Source organism: Corticium candelabrum, chromosome 11 (assembly GCF_963422355.1).
Source record: "Corticium candelabrum chromosome 11, ooCorCand1.1, whole genome shotgun sequence".
NCBI classification, from domain to species: Eukaryota; Metazoa; Porifera; class Homoscleromorpha; order Homosclerophorida; family Plakinidae; genus Corticium; species Corticium candelabrum.
Window position 1 is genome coordinate 2028268 of NC_085095.1, and position 20690 is coordinate 2048957.

General features: G+C 39.7%; 1 protein-coding gene across 9 annotated transcripts in view; it reads left to right on the forward strand.

The window, feature by feature from the left end:
• Positions 1-15688, forward strand: part of LOC134186748 (uncharacterized) — a 21888-nt gene extending 6200 nt beyond the window's left edge. The window contains exons 1-15 of one of the 9 annotated variants that reach the window (XM_062654793.1): positions 1807-1926; positions 2019-2084; positions 4777-4809; positions 5719-5855; positions 7233-7380; positions 7459-7543; positions 7604-7689; positions 7756-7801; positions 10686-10813; positions 11297-11381; positions 11445-11551; positions 12227-12333; positions 14067-14279; positions 15471-15557; positions 15622-15688. In XM_062654793.1, coding sequence (XP_062510777.1) covers positions 7256-7380; positions 7459-7543; positions 7604-7689; positions 7756-7801; positions 10686-10813; positions 11297-11381; positions 11445-11501 — 612 coding nt within the window. In that variant the 5' untranslated portion in view covers positions 1807-1926; positions 2019-2084; positions 4777-4809; positions 5719-5855; positions 7233-7255 and the 3' untranslated portion in view covers positions 11502-11551; positions 12227-12333; positions 14067-14279; positions 15471-15557; positions 15622-15688. Of the gene's footprint in view, positions 1-1797; positions 1927-2018; positions 2085-4776; positions 4810-5718; positions 5856-6976; positions 7165-7232; positions 7381-7458; positions 7544-7603; positions 7690-7755; positions 7802-10685; positions 10814-11296; positions 11382-11441; positions 11552-12226; positions 12380-14066; positions 14542-15470; positions 15558-15621 lie in introns of those variants that run through there. The other 8 variants (XM_062654790.1, XM_062654789.1, XM_062654791.1 and 5 more) reach the window with 8 other exon arrangements.
• Positions 15689-20690: the final 5002 nt, after the last annotated feature.

Genomic DNA, 20690 nt, shown 5'->3' on the forward strand with positions numbered 1-20690 from the left:
ATTTCGCAGCATTAAACTCTAAGAAATGGCCATACGATGAAACCGAGAGAAAGAGCTTTGGTCATGATGACATCAGCGGTTTAGTTAAAGCTTTTGAGTTAGCACTGAAAATGCCAGCTGCAATGTGGAAAGTGTTCGCAGTGAGTGGGGGAAACTGAAACGCCGTGTAGTCTCACTTCAAACCTCTCCTATACTTTCAGTCTACACTGATCTATTGAAAGGTGAATTCAGCAACCCTGACGGTGACCTCTCGAATATTTTTGCACCTTGTGCACATCATGCTCACTATGAGTCCCAGCACTGCTGAATGTGAACGGCAGTTCTCAGGTAAAGCAAGCCACGGTACATTACATTGGTAAATTTATGCTCTATATATTCATTATGTGGTGTAGGCATGAAAATCATAAAGGCCAATCGGCGATGTCGTCTACAGCAAGACACATCGAACGACCTTATGAGGGTTCATTGTGATGGTCCAAAATTTCGGAAGTTTGACCCTGATCCCGCCATAAATGCTTGGATTCTTGGGTCGACTGGTTGGCGACACGTTCATGGTCATCATCTTCCCAGAAAGAAAACAAATGTGAAAAGTAGTGGAGGGTCTGATGGATCAGACAGTAGTTAGGTCTACCTTTATGTTGCATATTGCAAACTAGCTGCTAAGGCTTAGAGCATAACACCTCTTGCAGTTACTGAGCACTAATAGCTATTTCAGATCGTCTCAATTCTTAGTCTAAATTTCAAAATAGGTAGTCTATGTGCTTTTCTTATTATTACAATTAAAGGCAGCAACATATGTAGATGTCATTATGGATACAATTAGACATAAATTCTTAATACCCGAAATATTTTGGCTATTCTAATTGGCTAGTAAATTAAGCAGCTTCTGCACTTTTATGACGGGCAACCTAACAGGTGTAGTGATTTGACGAACACTGACATCTATTATACATACCACAAAGGATGTAACACAAACTTTTCGTAGCACACAAGACTGTATTGACTTGACTAGCAGGAGACTTTAGCTTGGGACACAGTGGGCTCACACAGTTTCTTATCCAATGTACACATAACGCTTCACTGTTACCCAAGCACTCAGTCAAGCAAAAATTAGATCACTCAGACGTGACACAAACTTCGTGTTTTCGTACAGCACAAGACTGTATAGCAATATATATAAATCATTCTTTGTTTAACGCAAAACATAAAGACACAAGCAAACAATGTCAGTATGATGACAATCAAGAAAGGCTTCTATTAATTAATTAAACTAACTAAACAAGCCAACAGCAACGAGCATGCAACTTGACTCAATACAGATCTAGCTGTGAGACTAACCTACTGTCAACCATTAACATTTTACCTCAATGCGACGGAGGGGGCTTTTTTCGTCGCCGCCTTGAGAGTCACCGCCTCTAGAGTCACCACCTTTAGAGTCACCACTTTCCGCCATTTTTATGGGCCTAACGCACGTTACACGTAAATCATAACATACACGATCCAATACGTCGTAGAAACTCCAAAGGATTTTTGACTTAATGCTATCTATATTTTCAACGTAATTACATGCAAAACATTACAATGCAACAACAAAATTTTGAATTGGAACACTAGACTAAATTTTAACGCATTGATATCGCTTTTCTGATATTGAGTGGTAAAAGTTGTGCTGTTTACAATAACTTATATGACTTCAGACAAGTATCTGTGTACAGTAGTATTAGTAAAGTGTGGCCTTGCTAGCCAGACACGCGATGAGATGATAATAAAACATGATATTGATATAAACTAGATAGTGTGCGCAGTTAGCGTCGCAATGGCAGAGCAAATTGCCGGTATTGCCGTCACGTCAAAGCGTCTAGAGCAATGATGTAACGATGAAGTAAGTCTTACATGTACACCTGTGAAGGAGAAGACTAGACAGAGGTGAGATGATGAAAAACGTGCACGTGCAGCATGTTGTCTGGATGAAACTACAGTTACAATGTAACCTCAAACGTACATTTTTTCTGTTCTAGTCTGACTTAAAGGCCACATTTAAATCCAATTTGGAAATTTCTAACAAGTCGTGTGAAAAGTCAGAAGTAAGATGTCTTATCACTTTAGTAATTCATCTACATGATTTTTTCATTTCACCTGAATGGATTTTGTGTTGTATTGTTTTCTATTATAAACGTGTTGCTATACTATAGTTGACAGCTGCATTTCATGTTTGAAAAACTATGGACGTTTTCACACAGGGCAGTTTATATAGATTTCATCTGCTCTGGTTGTTGCATTTCTTCCAATCAAACAGACTTGCTACTGAACTCTTGTGATCAGATATGAATAGAGGTGATGTCTGATCTGGACGAGTTTTACAGATAAGCTTACTTGCAGCAGAATGTGCACAGCAAAACAGACTTCAACTGTAAGGCCATGACACAGTGATTCTTTGTTTCTAAAAGTGATTAGAAAGAATCATAAATCACCTTATTCCTTATTCGTAGTGATTGATGCAGCAGACAGATCGAACTTAAAGAATTGCATGCAGTGTACAGCATAGTGCTAAGCTCTTTCAGTAATCTGGGCATAATCCATTTGTAATACGTACTGAAGGACCCTCGAACAAACACTGTTTTTTGTCTAATATGCTGTCCACTTGAAGAGGAAGATCTGGAAGGAACAGTTTATTCAGAATGTTTCTGCAGAAGTATATGCACTCTGTACATGCACCAATTGGTCCAGAGAAGTAGTAGGGCATACAAAGAATTATATTGTAGTAGAACAATAGGACATGTGTTTGTTATAAGGAGCTGTGAGTACTAAGTTTCTTAGTTTTATGCATTGTAGCTGTACGTACATCATGTGCATTTTGCTATGGATGCAAATGCAAGGGACAGCACTGGGGACTGCTACATGAAATTTATATTTTCAAATTTGCCATGCCAACTCACAAAAACCACTGGTAACAGCGATTGTCCTATTGACTTAGCATCTGCAAACAAGAAGTGCACAGACTCAACCCAGTTTCTCGCCGTCCTCGTCATTCCGCAGATTGTCAATCCTCGGCGGAGAGAGACTGGTTTGAAACCGCCCACCGACATCATCACTAAGTGCTCGCCATTATTGCACCTCGTTACCGATCTGTAGCAGACATATAGTGTTCTAATAAACGGCTTGGCTCCCATGAGCCGATAATTTATGCAAGATGTAAACCAAGCAGCCAACGATCCCATACGTTGTCAAAAAAGACAAGCACACATTACACTTCAAAACATGAACTGCATCTCAGCCTTTTCTTGTCTAGACCCGTTTACATTGGATTTGGAAGCTCTTGGAGCCAAACTCATAGCGCAAACGATGCGTAAGACGGCCAGATTGTCTGACAAAAGACAAAAACTCATGTTTTTAAAAGCCGTGCTAATTCCTAAATCAATGCGAATCTAGGCGCAGAAAGCGATAGGAATGCTCTCCTGGCGATTTGTGAAGTGTTTGTGCGCCGTGCCTTTGCAACCACAGCAAGGGTGGTTACCAGGCATGTGGAAATGTGGCCAAGGCAGCTGGCACACAGTGTGCACTAATGGCAGTATTTAGTGACGTCAGTGAGCGGTTCTCTCTGCTGAATATTGACAATCTGGGGAATGACGAGGGTGGAGAGAGACTGGGTTGAGTCTAGTGCATGGGTAACATGAAAGTTTGTTGTTTAAATGGATATGAATGTAATGTGAGGTTACTTGTAGTAAAGAATAACAGACCATACTAAGGCCACTCCAATATGATTCATTGTTTCCCATTTCCCACTCGCATCCGTTTTTGGGACCACATGCTTTTGTTCATTATTTGATTACGTGTTTATTATTAAGAACACGTGACAGAATCACCTGACTCAAAATGGCGATCGTGAACATTTCCGCGGTGTGCTTGTCAACCAAAAGAAATCTCCTTTCATGGAATATTGTTGGCGCAAGTGACCTGGAACACTGTTTACACTCTTTTCATTTATTTTTCACGATTTTATACAGCAGCGTATTCCCACCATGTATGAAGCGTTGTATGATCTGGTGCATGCGGAAGTGGGCAGTAGCAAGAAGAAATTGTTTGGTTTTTTTAATGAAAAACATGCTCTCGACGTCATTTTAATAATGAATAATGAACTACCAGCTCACATCCCCTTATGTCTCCTGTTGATATGGGAAACAATGAATCATTTAGAATGGCCTAAGGCTTTAGTATGGACATGCTGGCAGCAATTTCACATTGACATAGCCGTCCATGTTGGTATTGTATATTAAAGTTGATTAGTTGAGCTATAATGTTGAGCATGAAAGGCGTACGCATTGTGAAAGTCACATGTCTGATGTTGGCAAATACAACCGAGCAGTTAGAGATACAAAGTAAGACCATAACTAACCAATATGCTTCATTAGTTACTCGGTTGATAACATCTTGAGATACAGTGTGTTTTGACCAATTCTATTATACCCATTATAGCAAGGCACATACCAAAGTATGAGTGAAAACTAGAAATTTGATGAAGCAAATCTTTTAGCTGCATTGCTACATATGGTGTGGTTTACATGAGTTTCAAAGTATCAACTAACAGGTTGAGATTTCTTGGTTGGCAACAGAATCCTGACAGTAGAGACAGCTAATAGATGTCTGTGTGGTTTAATGGATCAATAGATGATTTCTCCTTGGTTTTTGGTATTTGTACTTGTGCATGAGTTTTTTGGTTCGTCTTACTACTTGTATGGATATGTGACACGGTTCTGACTTGTTTCTATTCTGTGACAGGAAGGTTGCCGAAGTCAGAGCTAACATTGCATTGTAAGGCAACAATTACATGTGGTAGACTAAGAAAAACATTGTATGTTATGAAAATTGAATAATATATAGTAACCAGGAGGCACGACATGTGTGTTCCATGTGTAGTACGTTTCTTTGATGACTACAGACTATTTTAGCAGTGTTACAGTCTTACCTTCTGCTGTGCTGTAGGTAATACTTACACACTTTGTTTTATCAAGATTAGATGGTAACTAAGAGAGACAGCTGTACTGTTAGTAATAATAATATATTCATATCACACCAGTCTACTATAGTATTTTGCGTTCAATTATCCGACTCAGGCATTCAATTATCTGATGTTTTGTCATAGAAGTACCAAATTTATTATAGAAATAATTATTTCAGTCTGATACGTAAAGTCAAAACCACGCACATTTCTTTCATGACGTCTTTCTATGATGCACACTCACGTTTCAGCTGACAATGATTGATAATAACCAAAGTGGAAAGGCGAAGTTGCAAAATTCAAGCTCTTTGCTATAGCTAAACACCTGCAACGATGCATGATGGACTGTTGCATGGTATCATGCAGGACGCGCGGCTTAAAAAGTATGCGGATAACACCACGATTGACGGAGAAAGGCGTTGTAGGCTTCCTAAATACATAGATTTAGTTTGTTCCCAACAGCTTAGTTAAACCTCCGCGGAAACGTGGGACACCAAGATTAATAGGTGGAGATTTGATTAATTAAGTTAATTAAGTCAATTTTGTTTGTGGTGATTAGACAAAGTGTATTTTCAGATAGAGTGAAAACAAATAGAACTTGTTGGTGTATGTGATGATATCTTTTGTATGCAATACTTGTAGCTGCATGGCATTTATAGTTCTATTGTTAATCTTGTCAATTTGTGGCTTTTGAACCGATAATGTAGCTGTGCATGCTATAGGCTGGAGAAATTGCGTGTACAGACTCCTGTTAATAATCAAAGAACCAGTGCTCTTGATGAGATAACGGCCATTTGGTCCAGAAAGAAACAGCTGGAACAAGACATATCCAGGATGAGAGCGGATATAATTGCTACAGGTAAAGTACGTAGCAACAGTCCAATTCAACTAGTTGATTCTAAATGTCATGAGATTACTGTATTTCTGAAAAGTTTGCTGTCGGATTTCGGTTTAACATTTGCTGTCAACTGTAGGTTTAATGATCACAGTCTTTGTTTCTGTAATTTGTTAACTAATTATTCTGTTTGCTAACAACTAATTTGTAAGGATCTTATATAGTATTGTTGTGGATCTATAAGTTTCTTTACCATTGTTCTCGCCAGAGTCAGCAATGTCGGCACTTTGTCTGTTAGGAGTATTCGTTGCCTGTTGAGATGAAATAACACTCACACTGTAAAAGTTGGTAGCATGGGTTGAAGTGAGATTTCCTAGCACCATCTAGTGGTACAAGCGTGTTATCAAACAACTACTCTTTAGACTTAGTCTATAGATACTGTGTCCAATCGCATACTGTGGCTGGAATGTAGAAATTTAATTTGCAGTAATTAAAACTTATGTCTCAATTCTCAAATTGCAGTAATTTAATTAAGATTGCAGAAATAACTGGTTATACGGTAACGAAACGACATCTTGATACATTAAATAACCAGATCTAGCTTGCCAATTTACTTTTAATACAACAGTACAAAACAAGAAATGGCACTTATTTGGGCATAGTTGCTTAAATCTGATATTGTGTTTATCAATTTGTTTTGTGTTCAATTACTGTTTTCAGGGTAGCATAACAGATAATTATGGTACAGTCAGACCTCGCTAGGCTGACACTCGATAATCCAACACTCACTTTCTGACAAGTGAAAATAATTTTCATGGGTCACTGTGTAGTTGTTACCATAATTCGATAGTTGCATTAGTTTGACAGCAACCAGCAGGACAAACGTGGTCTGAATAACGAGGTCTAACTTTATTGAAGAAGACTTTCTAAGGGATTTATTGAGAACTTTCTGGAAATGTGTTTGTTTTAATTTTTTGTCATTTATAGTGCAACTGTTGACATTGTAAATTCTGTCAGTACTTGCATGTTTAGTTGTCTTTTGCTTTGGCATCATCCTGTTGTACTGGCAATTTTGGTCATTATGTAACAAGTGTGGCATTTATTAAGTAGTCGCTTGTTGTTGCATTTGATCTCATGTAATCAAGGATACAATCACTGAGTGTAGTTCTCATACAAGGACAGCAATACAGGCAGACCTCATTATTCCGCCTACGTTTGTCTCACTGGTTTCTGTCGGACTAATGCGACTGTTGGATTATCGGTAACAAATACACAGTGAGTATGTACTCTCACGTGTAGCTTTGTTGGAAAGTGAGGGTGTCAGAATAATGAGGTCTGACTGTAGTACAATGTCAAAATAGTAGTGATCATGTGCCTTACAATTGTGTCCATCTACAATAGAGAATGACTAGGAGATTCAGCCCATGAAACTGGAGGAACTTCAGTTGCAGAGTACTTTGCTATCAGCACACTCGGCAGCTCGTCAACAACAAGCAAGGGTCTACAATGAGTTCACTAAACGAATTAAAGGTCGACAAGCTGCCATGAAGTGAGTTTAAGTTATCAGAATCAAAGTGGTACATCACGGCTACCATATCTAAATGTCTATATGTTGAATTATTATCAGAGGACCCAGAGACAAAGAAGTAACGTATTGCCAGTCAGAATCTGTAACAACGCCTGGGAGAGTGAAGCTCGAGTCAACTTGCATTGTAAACGCAAATGATGCGATACGTCAGGATGTTGTAATATCGTCAATTTTGTTGTTATAGAAACAAGTGAGAGACTTGTGTGAGTGTGTTGGAAAATATCTGTTGGAGCTGAATGGCAGTAGAGAAGATGAATCGGATGAAACAAGGTTGAACAATTTCTTGATACATTTTGTACAAATGTTGATAATGTCATACAATAATGCTGCCCACAGGAAAGAACTGCAAGACAAGAAAGATCAAATATGGACAGATTTAGAGGTTGGTATGAATTGTCGACAGCTTAACTAGGGCTCACTTTGTTAATGTCCACAAGCTAATCCAGTTGAGGCTGTGGTACCACTGGATTAACCGGAAGTATCCCAGTAAATCGGATTAGCATGGAATAAAGAAACGTTCAAGTAGACGTCAGCATCCACATTGTTCTACAGTGAGAAATGGGCTCTATTTTATCAAATCTGCTAGGTATCCATACCGTGGAACCTAGACCTGACGTAAATGTTTCTACGTCTTTTGTTGACAGGCTCTCCGTATTAAAACGTCTCTGCTTTATTCCATGTATCAATTTGTCACACTTAGCTCCTGCTAATTTGAACACAATATCTCCGCCTCTCTTTGGTATCACATGACTGACATATTTTAAGATGGCATATGTGTACCTCCTGTGGATTCTTTGCTTGTGGAAAGCATTGCTATGGTGACACAAGGCAATTGAAATCGAGTGAGAGCAAAGAAAAGTGAGGAGGGTTAGATGTTCCGACTAAACTCGTAGTGCATGCGATGGTAATGCTCACTATTTTTATAATTGGATTCAACCGTTCGTGATCGATGTGGATCGAATTCACCTCTTGATGTGAATTGGATTTATTTCGATCGGATCGAAAGTGGATTGGTGAGGACGTGAAGTTTGCGGTTGCATCTCAATCCAGTTACCAGTGTGGATAGAGCTATAGTCATGAGAAATCAGAATGTAATACAGTCAGACCTCGTTATTCCGACCACGTTGGTCTGGCTGCTTTTTGTCAGACTAGCGAGGGTGTCAGATTATCGGATAATCCGACATCAAACCTCATTATCTATGTTGTCGGACTAATAAGGGAAAGGTAAGAATGAAGATCTTAATCTGCTGATAAAACTCATAATGACATGTGGTTACTTATACAAATCAATTCTACGTGGCTGTGCGCGTACAACACTAATATGTTGCAGTTTACTATGCAAAGATAGGACAGCACGAGTTTCATCCTTGAAAGATAGGAAATCTTGTTCCATAAAGGTTGTTAATTAAGTTAGAGTGTGAACTACAACAAGTGCATCAGACAAGGTGACAGCAGGTGGTAGATCACTGTCATCATCTTCATCTTCATCTCTCGTCCATATCTGTAGCAGTAACCAATTCCACAATTTCCTCATCAGTCAGGGAGTGGCCTGTTTCAGCACCTGAGTCAACACTGACGAAGCCACTGGCTGACATCTGATTGGGTAGACTTCGGATTTTCTTGCATGTAAATACAGATTTGGCGCTTCTGCTCTCCAGAGAGATCCACGCGTCTCCGCTTGGCAGCCATGCGTGCGCATGCATATGTCGAATTAGCTAGCGATATTTTTGCGTCATAGTTGGAATCCGAGTGTTGGACAAATGAGACCAAATCCAATACAAAATGATCCATGTAAATTGGTTTCACATACATCTGTGTCAGAAAGTGTGGGTGTTGGATTATCGAGTGTCGGAATAACAAGGTCTGACTGTAATAGCGTTTAGTGATTTTCAACTTTTGAATCTCTTGCTATTGCTCATTTAGGAAATGATAATCATAGGTGTATGGATTGTGGTGCTAGCATAATATTTATGTCTCAGTCTGGTTTGTACATCGGAGATGCACAGCTGTGTTGTTGCAGTCTTCAGTAAATATTGGCAATGTGAGTATTTACAACAACTAAGTTGAAAGGGAGGGAAAAGGCTTGTACAGGTGTATTTGATTGACTATTTCCATAGAAAGCAGGTTAGGGTGTTGATTGGGCTACTTCCTCTTCCTTAAAAGCTTGGAAAGCCTTAGTCTTCTACATACTCTCTAGACTGGAAAGGACGTAAAAAATGTTGGAAAACAGCATCATGTGATTTAATATCTTGGGAGAAACTGCGAAGTCGTATTTATAAATGTGAAGTTAGTGCAAATAAACTGCAGTCCAGAGGATGGCTGTTAAAGTACAGGTAGATGAGTGCCTAAGAGTGTGGAAGGAAGGCTATGTTTAGGGTGATTCAGCAACACTCACCCATTTGCTTCCGAAGATAACGTATTATGTAAGTGTATCGTGTGTGTGTGTGTGTGTGTGTGTGTGTGTGTGTGTGTGTGTGTGTGTGTGTGTGTGTGTGTGAACAGGTCAAAGTTCTTGCCCAAGATTTTGCAGGGTTTTCAAATGGGAAATTGGCAAAATGGAAAATCTTGAATTGACTTATGCTCTAGCAGTACTGGTTTGACTCAGTTTAGCTGTAATCTGCTCTTATAGTGTTATAATTGTGGGTTTTTACAATAACAACAAAATTCTACTAAAATATAGGACATTTCTTCCAAGTTTCAACATGGCAGCCCAATGTGCCTAGGATCTTGGAAATTGACAAGATTTTGCAAGAAATTGGTGGAAATTGTCAAGAAATTTGCAAAATTTCTTGTTCTTGCGGGACCTTGACCAAGAACTTCAACCTACACTAGTGCTATTTCACTTGAAGTAACACCCACTTGCATTGTCGTTATGTGCAAGCACAATGCATGTCATTTCTGTTTCAAACAACTTGCTGTCTTTGCTTTCTTTTTTCTTTTCTTATTTGTCTTTCTTTCTTTTTTTCCAGGAAATTCCAATCTTAATGCACTCCTAGAAAGGATGATTATGACTTACCTCAGTGACACAGAAACTGTAGCGTGCACACCAACTTTCACAAGTTTTGGTCACATCAGAAATAATGTTTCTAACTAACTAAAAAAATTAGAAAACATGTTTTAAATGTGTGGGATACTAGACCCTCTATAGATTTGATTGTTTTGCTTGTGTTACACTGTAGATGTAGATGGATGGGTGATTGGAATGGTAGAGTTTTCTATGCCATCTTTATCAAAAATACAATAATTTTTTGTATTTTTTAATTTAGCGAGATTTGTCTCAGCATCCATTGCCTGAAGTGTTGCAATCTTTGCTGGAGGTCAGTCACGCTGGTCGTCGAGATGTAACCGAACAAACTAACAAAGTGAACATCAGAAAAGATGCCAAGAATTTGAGGTACTGTGACTTGTAACTGCTCAATGCTAGAAACGTTTATTAGCAATTTAGTTCTGAATGTGTCAATAGCAGCAATTTACATACACACAGTTTGGCCATTGGACAATAATTCTTCGACAAAGTATGAAACGCTTACAAGATTACTTTACAGTTTCACGTGTCATGGCAGATTTGAGATGTGTGATGCCTACAAGTCTTCCATGTTTACATGTTTACCATAGTGGCTTTCCAGTGAATACGATCTAAAATGCTAGATCTAATGTTACACAGTAAGACTCGACATACAGATTGCATTTGTTGATCGTGCAGAACACATTAAGATTTATTGACTTTGAGTAGGTCACTTTAATTTGAAACAGTTAACATCGCACATAATTCATTCCCAAATGATTGTGCAGCAAGTTATGTATAAGATACTGTATGTTGTGTCTGTCATTGCAACTTTCATGTTATGGTATTGCAACTTTCATGTTATTGTCACAGATTCAAGTATGAAGGATGCCTAGCTCAAAGACGTATTGTTACTAAAACCCTACATTTTATGGAGTGTGTAAATGAGCTAATTAAGGTGATCATGGTGTTGTTGTTTATTGTGTTAGTCTTATCTATTAAACACTGATTTTTGAAGTAGGGTTTGCAGTGTGATCATATTTGCTGCTCTTTTGGATCATCAGGAAGCAGCGAATGAGTTTTGGCGAAGAAGAGAAAGGCTACTGCAGTTAGAGAGGAAGCTTGAGGGTATGCTGTTGATGAGTAACGAAGCCGTGGTCTTACCTGTGATAAAGTAAATAATAGAGCATCTTGTTAAACTACATACAGTAAACAGAAAAGGGTTTAACCACACATACACGCGCGCGTGCACACACACACACACACACACACGCATGCATGCGCGCACACACGTGCACACAGTATTAGTGTATTGATGTGATACACCACTGTTACAGATGTGCACAGTTATGTAGGACACTAAAAGTAAAGACCGTATGTCAGTGAATAGTGCCCCATTGGGTACTATTTTTCATAGTTCTGAAACATGGGGCATTATTTTGGGGGGATTTTTTCACAGGCACAAAGACTGTTGCATTGTTGGTTTGCATACCATCACACTACACAAAGTCTTCCATGTTTACATGTTTACCATAGTGGCTTTCCAGTGAATACGATCTAAAATGCTAGATCTAATGTTACACAGTAAGACTCGACATACAGATTGCATTTGTTGATCGTGCAGAACACATTAAGATTTATTGACTTCGAGTAGGTCACTTTAATTTGAAACAGTTAACATCACACATAATTTATTTCCAAATGATTGTGCATCAAGTTATGTATAAGATACTGTATGTTGTGTCTGTCATTGCAACTTTCATGTTATGGTATTGCAACTTTAAACACTGATTTTTGAAGTAGGGTTTGCAGTGTGATCATATTCGCTGCTCTTTTGGATCATCAGGAAGCAGCGAATGAGTTTTGGCGAGGAAGAGAAAGTTTACTGCAGTTAGAGAGGAAGCTTGAGGGTATGCTGTTTATGAGTAACAAAGCTGTGGTCTTACCTGTGATAAGGTAAATAATAGAGCATCTTGTTAAACTATATACAGTAAACAGAAAAGGGTTTAACTACACACACACACTCACACACACACACACACACACACACACACACACACACACACACACACACACACACACACACACACACACACACACACACACACACACACACACACACACACACACACACACACACACACACACACACACACACACACACACACACACACACACACACACACACATGCATGCATGCATGCGCGCGCACACGTGCACACAGTATTAGTGTATTGATGTGATACACCACTGTTACAGATGTGCACAGTTATGTAGGACACTAAAAGTATAGACCGTATTTCAGTGAATAGTGCCCCATTTGGTACTATTTTTCATAGTTATGAAACTTGAGGCATTACTTGAGCATGGGGCATTATTTTGGGGGGATTTTTTTCACAGGCACAAAGACTGTTGCATTGTTGGTTTGCATACCATCACACTACACAAACACACTACCTAATCTAATCTTACAACTACCCCCTGGCTACTGTCGTTTTCACTTGAATCATTTCTGGTCTGTTGCATATGTTGAATCTTCATCTCCCTCAGTGGTTTATCTGTGTGTTCATTTCATCTCAACCGTACACATTGATAGACGCGCATGCATATATCGGGGTTTGAATACTACCCCAGTGGTGCACTAATCGAGCATGGGGCATTTTTGTTATTATTTCATAAAGGCTCACTATGGGGCATTATTTGAGCAAGGGGCACAATTTGAGCATGGTGCACTATTCATGGAAATACGGTAAATCTACAACTGTTTTTCAATAAACCTCTTTGACACCTACATAAACAGAATTTTTCGAGTAGCATTTTACTGTAATAGTCTTGCTCAAAATCTACACAAGTACTTACCCTCTGGGCTTTTGAGAACATCGGCGCTTGAGTTCATGTCTGCTATCTTCAATGGAGTACACTGGGATTTTCTGCTAACTCTTAGGCTAAGGCTCTTTGTCTCGAGACATGAACACGATGCCTTAATGAAATTTTTAATTCGGGACATCGAACTCGTAAGATTGAAAACGATCGATTTATATTTGATAGCTTGCCCAGTTCTACGCTTTTGAGCTTCTTTTTAGGTGTTTTTACAAGTAAATTACTTAAGTCTCTCTGATCTATTTGTCACATTTCTGTGTACACGAAGGAGTGGGCCTGCAAACCGCAAGAAATTTGTGTTAAGAAATGGCAGATAGTCGTACACGGTGGCTGGTGTAGGCTCGAGAGTCCAGCCGGTCATCTCCCCCCTCGTGGCGGAGATGACCGGCTGGACTCTCGAGCCTAGGCTAGTGTGGTTGACTTGTTTGTCAAGACGACTCCTCGTTGTATGGCCACAAACTTTTCACAGCTCATGGCAAATTAATTAGCTTGTTAAATAGTGAGACGTTTAAGTTTTAATGTTTTACTCTGCATTGTTGCACTTTTAATTAAAATCTTTACAAGTTAATTGAATAATTAATAACAATTATTAATTTATATTATTAAACAATTGATGACGTCATAAAAGACTGACGCACAGATTTTCTTCAGTAATATGCTTGTGAGTGACCCTGTGTATGCCACTGATCTTTATATACTACTGTTTGTGGTAGACAATATTCATTACTATCACACAACAAACCGTTTTATGCTGTTGTTCTAGTGTGCTGATGGAGCGTTTCACACGCTAAAGAAAGAGAACGAGCAACTGAAAAGGATTGCTGATCTCTCTCAATCGTGTTCACAATCCAAAGTCGAGAACACAAGGCTACATGAGGAAAACAAACGACTGTCATTGAAAGTGCATGAGCTAGTGGAGGAGTTGAGCATAAAGGAGGCCGAATGGTGTGAAAAGGAAGAAAAATTGAAACTAAAAGTATTAAGGCATCCGCTCGATTAATTAAGTGTTGCTGTATAAATTATTAGATTATTTTTTAATACAATTTACATAACGAAGGAAAGTTTGGTTGGCAATTTGTTTTTACATAGCTTATTTGACAATTAAAGTTAGTGTATTGAACATGGCATTGATTTTTCGGATCAGGTCAGACCAGTTAAATTTCTTGATGCTCAGATTTGCCGGTTGAACAAAATAAAAATAAAATTTGATGTTTACATGCGCAATGGCGCTTGCTGTAAAATGACGTGGTAGTATGTATAATATGCATCCTACGACTACGCATCAATGACTCAGGGTTAACAGCGCATGTGGTCCAGTGTTCATGTCCAAATATCTGTGAACATAAAAAATTTAGTCGGTCTGGCCTTACAGAGACTTTGCTTACCCTGTGTTGCTTGACCATTGCATGCAAACAGCATTGTCTTAATGTTAATGCAACATGCTGGTGGGATTTGATGTCTGGAGGTGAATGAAGGGATGCAGACTACAGTACAACTGTTGCTGTACAGTGGACGAGCAACTGGAGAGTGAGTGCAGAATTCATACATCTAGGGTACTACGCTGCTACTACTGTTTTCGAGACTACGTCTTTGTGAGGCTCCAATAATATTTTTTAATTTTTTAAATCGGAAATTTTTGTGGTCTTGCTGCGCGATAGTCATTTTCGATTTAATTATTTTTCGTCCAGTGACAGACAACATCTACAAGACTTTTTATTAAATAAAACTTTTTAACTAAATGCAGATGTTTGCAAACGGTTGTTTTCGTACTTTATGTATTGGTAGGATATTCCGTTGGCATTTGGGCATAGTTCATGTTTTGGTTTGGTCCGCGTCCAGGCTGAACTAGGATAACTGCATTAGCCAAATTAAAGTGACACATTATGTGTTCATGTTATTCTCATGTTTTTTAGAGAGATTCATTGGTAGGTAGCAGGAGATATGATATATTTGGTGACACATGGCACTTAACAGGATAGTGTCTTCACATAAACTGAAAGACGTCTCAGTGGCTGAGGTCTGTTAGATTTTAGTATGGTGCATGCTCAGTCGTGCCAACCACTTTCAACTATTTTGAAGTATTATTTATTAACAGAAATGTAATAGGCATGAAATGGGTCTTTTGTGACCTGTTGATGTGATGACAGTTTGAAGTTTACTGTCGCAGTTGCAGATGAGTTGGGGAGAGGTTATCATGAGTGGATGCATCACGCTGAGCTCAAAATTCAAGAACTACAGCAAACCAACTTCTGTTGTATGACTGTTGTCATTTTAAAGTTTCAATTTGAGTTGATTCTCAAAACGTCTTTGCTTTGTAGGCGTAAAATGGTTGGCAAGAGCTCTGAATCTGGCCAAATTGACGAAAATGAAGAAACTTGCTAATCAAAGTTACCATCCATGGGATTTGTGTGATCAAATCGAGGTACTTTCATGTGCCATTGAAATATATGTACATGTTGTGTGCAATTGGAACTTCTGTTTCGGTTGTCGATGATGCTCTGAAGCTAATGAACATTTTAAGACCTTTTTCAAAATGTTGAGAAATTTTGTTATTTTTTACGTTTAGTCAAATCTATTGTAGTTGTTTCTAGTGGTGTGAGCTTGTAGGCCGACTGTCTAGCCTCTCTTTCAGATCAAGAATGATGCCACTCAGTAGTCAAGTCTAATAGGTGATGGTTAGTTGGTACTTTGTTGACATGGCTGTATAAGGTTAAAGCAAATAATTAATTACATGTTTTGGTTCAGCTTGACGTGTTTGAATGTAGTTTGAGTTGCTGTTTTCTCTCTCTTTGTACTTCTCGTGTTTGGTACAGTTCACTACATGGTTTTGTGTTGTTAGAGCTGCACCTGATTTGTTTTGGATGGACGTAGAAGTGGGAAATTGGTTATGCCAGACTGGCCTGATAAACAAACAAACAAACACACACACACACACACACACACACACACACACACACACACACACACACAGTTTAGATATGACATCGTAAAGTCTACTTAGTGTTTTTCAACTGTGTTGAATAGTAACTACTTGAAGGTTACTCTTTCTGACTTTGAAGCTTTCCATTGTGCTAGCTAGAAGTTATGATGACTTTTGTATGTGATGTTATATTTGCTGCTGACTATGGTGATTGCATGAGATTTCTCAAAGTTACTTGTGTGAACAAATATGAATACATGATTTGATTTCTTGCACGATTGACTAGAACTTATTTGATTCTAGCCACAGCAGGTCTGTTTGGTTGCTGTCTCTATGGGGAACCAGTAGCCACTTCCAGATTGCTGGGAAGCCAAGAGGTGAACTAATTTAGTTATTAGATTAGTTCAGGATTAAATCTAGTCCACAGTAACTTCTTGTTATTCCAATACAAACTTGCATTGATAGCATTAGGATCATCTTCCTTGCATGATCAAGCGTGCCAATTCAATGGATGTGTATGTAGGCTATTTCCTGTCTCTATTATTTTGTCAGGAGTTATTAGATGCCCCTTCTAATGCTCAACTGCAATGTGATGGTGGCTTGTGTGTATCAATGTTTATATATATATATATATATATATATATATATATATATATATATATATATAAACTCAGTAACTGTAGTCAGAACGGTTCAAACAGTGTATTGTAAAAGGGCATAAACCTAATGCCCTATTTGACCAAATAATTCTGTAGGGAGTAATTTTTCCCGGTTACCTGCCAAGGGGAATAATCAAGAGAGGAAATTATCATATCATGGATGCCGGTAGCTTTATTTTATAACAGCTCGAAGTCACTATATTTACAACACATTAGAATCACTACATCAATCTAGAACACCTCTGAGTTACTGTCGGTATTGAGAGCAGCTTCAAGCCTCTCTGCCTTGGTGTATTACGCCACACGCGTTGCGATGATGCACATGCATTTTTAGTGGAATCTGACACTCGTGTATGTGTCTGTATCAGTATAATCTACCTGGCCAGAGCCCTGTACCTGGCAGTAGTCTCGCGTAGCCAGACCGCTCTCCTCTTCCCGCACACAGCTACATCAATTGCGTCAGTGAGTAGACATGTAGCTTCGATAGAGGTTCTACGATCGTCATGTCAAGAGCGAAGTCAGCTATCTCTATCTATACTGTAAGGTCGATGTAGGTCCTAGACTGTAGCGTGCATTGCAGCAACCTTCGTTATTTGACTTGTCTTTGTTAGAACTGTCCCTTGGGTAAGAGATAGCTAGAAGGTTACACCGTGTCTAAGCATACAGTAGCAACAGACAACTAATTCCTCGCTACAGTCAAAACGTGGTGGCAAGCGTGTTGCACTGCGTGCATAGTCAGATATTAAGGTTTCATTGCCAGATGGTACAGTACAATAGACTCGAGTCAGCCCCCGCTGTTCCCTGAGATTGGCACTGCGGTGAGGATTGACAATCCGGCGAATGACGAAGGCGGGAGAAACTGGCTCGAGTAGCCAGATAGGGCTAATAGGCAATTAAGGCTACATCGTCTCTTTTTCGCGTTTCTTAGGCTCGTATCGTGTGGTAGCACAATACAAATATATTGTCTGTTTAGTAACCCTATAGAACAAGAGTTGGAAAAGGACGTCACGAGACTCTAGTGATGCTAAAACAAAATGAAAACAATTGTCTAACTTTGCATATAGATGAGCTACGTGTATGATTGTATAACACTCCTACTTATAGTCTTTCCTAGAGAGGATAGTAATTAGATTAGTTAGCTAATTAGTAATTAACTATTAATTTCCTAGAGATTTAGTAATTAGAACCTCGATGAGTCCTCTATAGTGTTTGGGGATTCCCCGGAAACAGCCTCCCAAGCCTCAAAATCTATGAAACAAATACGATTTCCATGATTAACAAGCAAGAGCTAGTTACAGATGTGCGTTGTAAACAAAATAGTCCCGTACACACAGGTGTCTAGTTGAAAATTTTAACATCAGAAGTTTTGAGACTGCAGAAAATATTTGGATTGATATACTTACCAGGGTGGGTCTTAGCCTCGCCCCAGACGCAGAGTGGATTGCAGCCCCGGATGCGCTGCCATCATCACTACACTGCACGTCCATAGTTCGGTATGTACCGCCTTTCTGGGCAGGAGTATGTACTCAAATTCTTCATCGCGTGTCATACTAATGTTATTAGCCAGGAACTAAGCTTTCGATTGGACTTCGACGTTGTTTTAGCCTCTGTACTTGTCGACATTGCGATTTTAGGCCGCTGTCAAGCGTTGGTAAGAGATTGCAGCTACGCTATGGAGCGAAGCGGTGAAATGGCAGATCAGAAATTGCACTTGCAGTGCATCATACGCCTTTGAACGCGTACACAGGTTTTCAGTTGAAGCTGCAATGCGTCATATGCATTGGACTGCTGCCTGCGTACTGCACGCTAATTAGCGAAGATCCCACGCTTCAGTCGTTTTCTGTAGTCTACGGCGACAAAGTACACTTGTAACTGACACTAATCATGTTCGTAGGGACATGATTAACGCTGACCACAAGGGGCGGTACCGACCCAAACCTAACTGGCAGCCCATTCGGGGCTGCAATCCATACTGCGTCTGGGGTGAGGCTAGATGGGTTTAGCTGTTGCTAACCGGCTTTGCTAAGGTCTTCGGTGCATTGTTACCAGGGTTGCTATTGGGTTAGCTCTAGGGTTTTATTGATGGTCGATTCTAGGTAGTCTTACGGATTCCCCGGGGATTCCCCGATTCTGGGTGTCTACATATATATATATATATATACACTCTATGCTTGCTAGGAAATCCGGGGATTCCCCGATTCTGGGTGTCTACTATATACTCAATGCATGCTATAGAGTCTGTCATAACTAGGTGGGCAAAGGGTGTGATCTGGGCTGTCACACGAAACTGTCTAGCGGCGACCATTTCGAATTTACAGTCTCTTTGACTTTACACGTAAGTACTAGTGGGTTTCTGTCTGTGCATGTGTGGTACTAAAGCATGCCCACGTAACGTCAGCTAGTAATGGCGTATAGTAGCTGTCTGTAGAATTCCGACTCAAACGCCTTAATCATGTAAGATCTGCTGGAGAAAGCAACTTATACAAATAGCGATTGTCCCGCTAAGCTGCGATACGTGTGCTAACCGTATGTCAATCAGGAACCCAACGTTTCATTGTGATCTGTCAGCGCCTTGTTTAGGTCGGGAAGCCAAGATTTGTTTACTAGAGGTTGGCACTAGAAGTCTTCGTCACAAAAACGTTAGTAAAAAGGTTGTCGCACAATTGACGCAAGTGAGCTAGCTATAACTAGAGAGTGGAGCAATGTGCAACACTATACTTTTGATCGCTTAGTTAATTAGGCGATCGGTTTGAGTTCCGTTTGTCGTCGTTTGCGTGAGTAGAGCCAATTTTAGACGCCCTAGGGAAGCCAACGAACGCGGACAAACTGCAAGTGAACAACATCGGACATCTTGAGAAACGTGGACAACTGCAAGTAAACAACATCGGATATCTTGAACACGTGATCGAGTGCAGCAACTACGTGCAGTTTGCACCATTCGATAGCTCGTGACGAGGCTGTCACAACTAGTACAAGCTATCTAATAGAATAGAATTAGCACTAGTATGTTTTGCTTGGCACTGATTCGATTAGACGCTCTGTTTTTCGGCGATAGTTGTTTACACACAGAGACAAAGAAAAGACAGACACACGCGCGGCGCGTGTACAATTAGTTGAAAGGCACCGCTAATGGCAAAATCACATCATTACAAGATTCTGAGTAGTCGGGGGCAATATGTTTACGGTTTCTCCGTTTTTCGAAACGACCTGCACTCTTGTTGTTGGAACAATTAGTAGTGTGACACTTTACTGGAAGAAAGACGGAATCAAGACTCCATCTAAGTTTGATTAAACGCGATAAGGTAGGAATGGTATGTCGACCTCTCTGGGGCAACACACGTGCATGGGTGGCAATTTGGCAGTCGTCACGCCAACATCTTATCTAACAATTAGCCGAAACTTGTTTACTCATAGTAACCATGTCACCGATCTCTAGAAAGCGATGATATTATAGTAAAATCGTAGTGAAATTGTTGTGGCTAGATACTTTGCATTTAGATTACCAATTCGAACGCAATCACTGTCTATGTAGAATCGATTCTTGACTATACACACCAGCGATTGCGTACTGTCGAAATCCTTTTCTCTATCTCCGAGGACGCTCGAAGCAACCAACACTAGCCGCCATCCATCCACCCCTTTTTCCTATCGTCGAGGTCGAACACTCCCACGATTGCGCCCAAGACGTGATAACATGAAGATGAACCCTACATCCTACGATCCTTACGACTCAGATGTGTTATCATGTTAAATTCTCTTATTGGAATCGGTAGGAAGTTGCGTTCTAGTAGAGAAATACAGTCTGAGT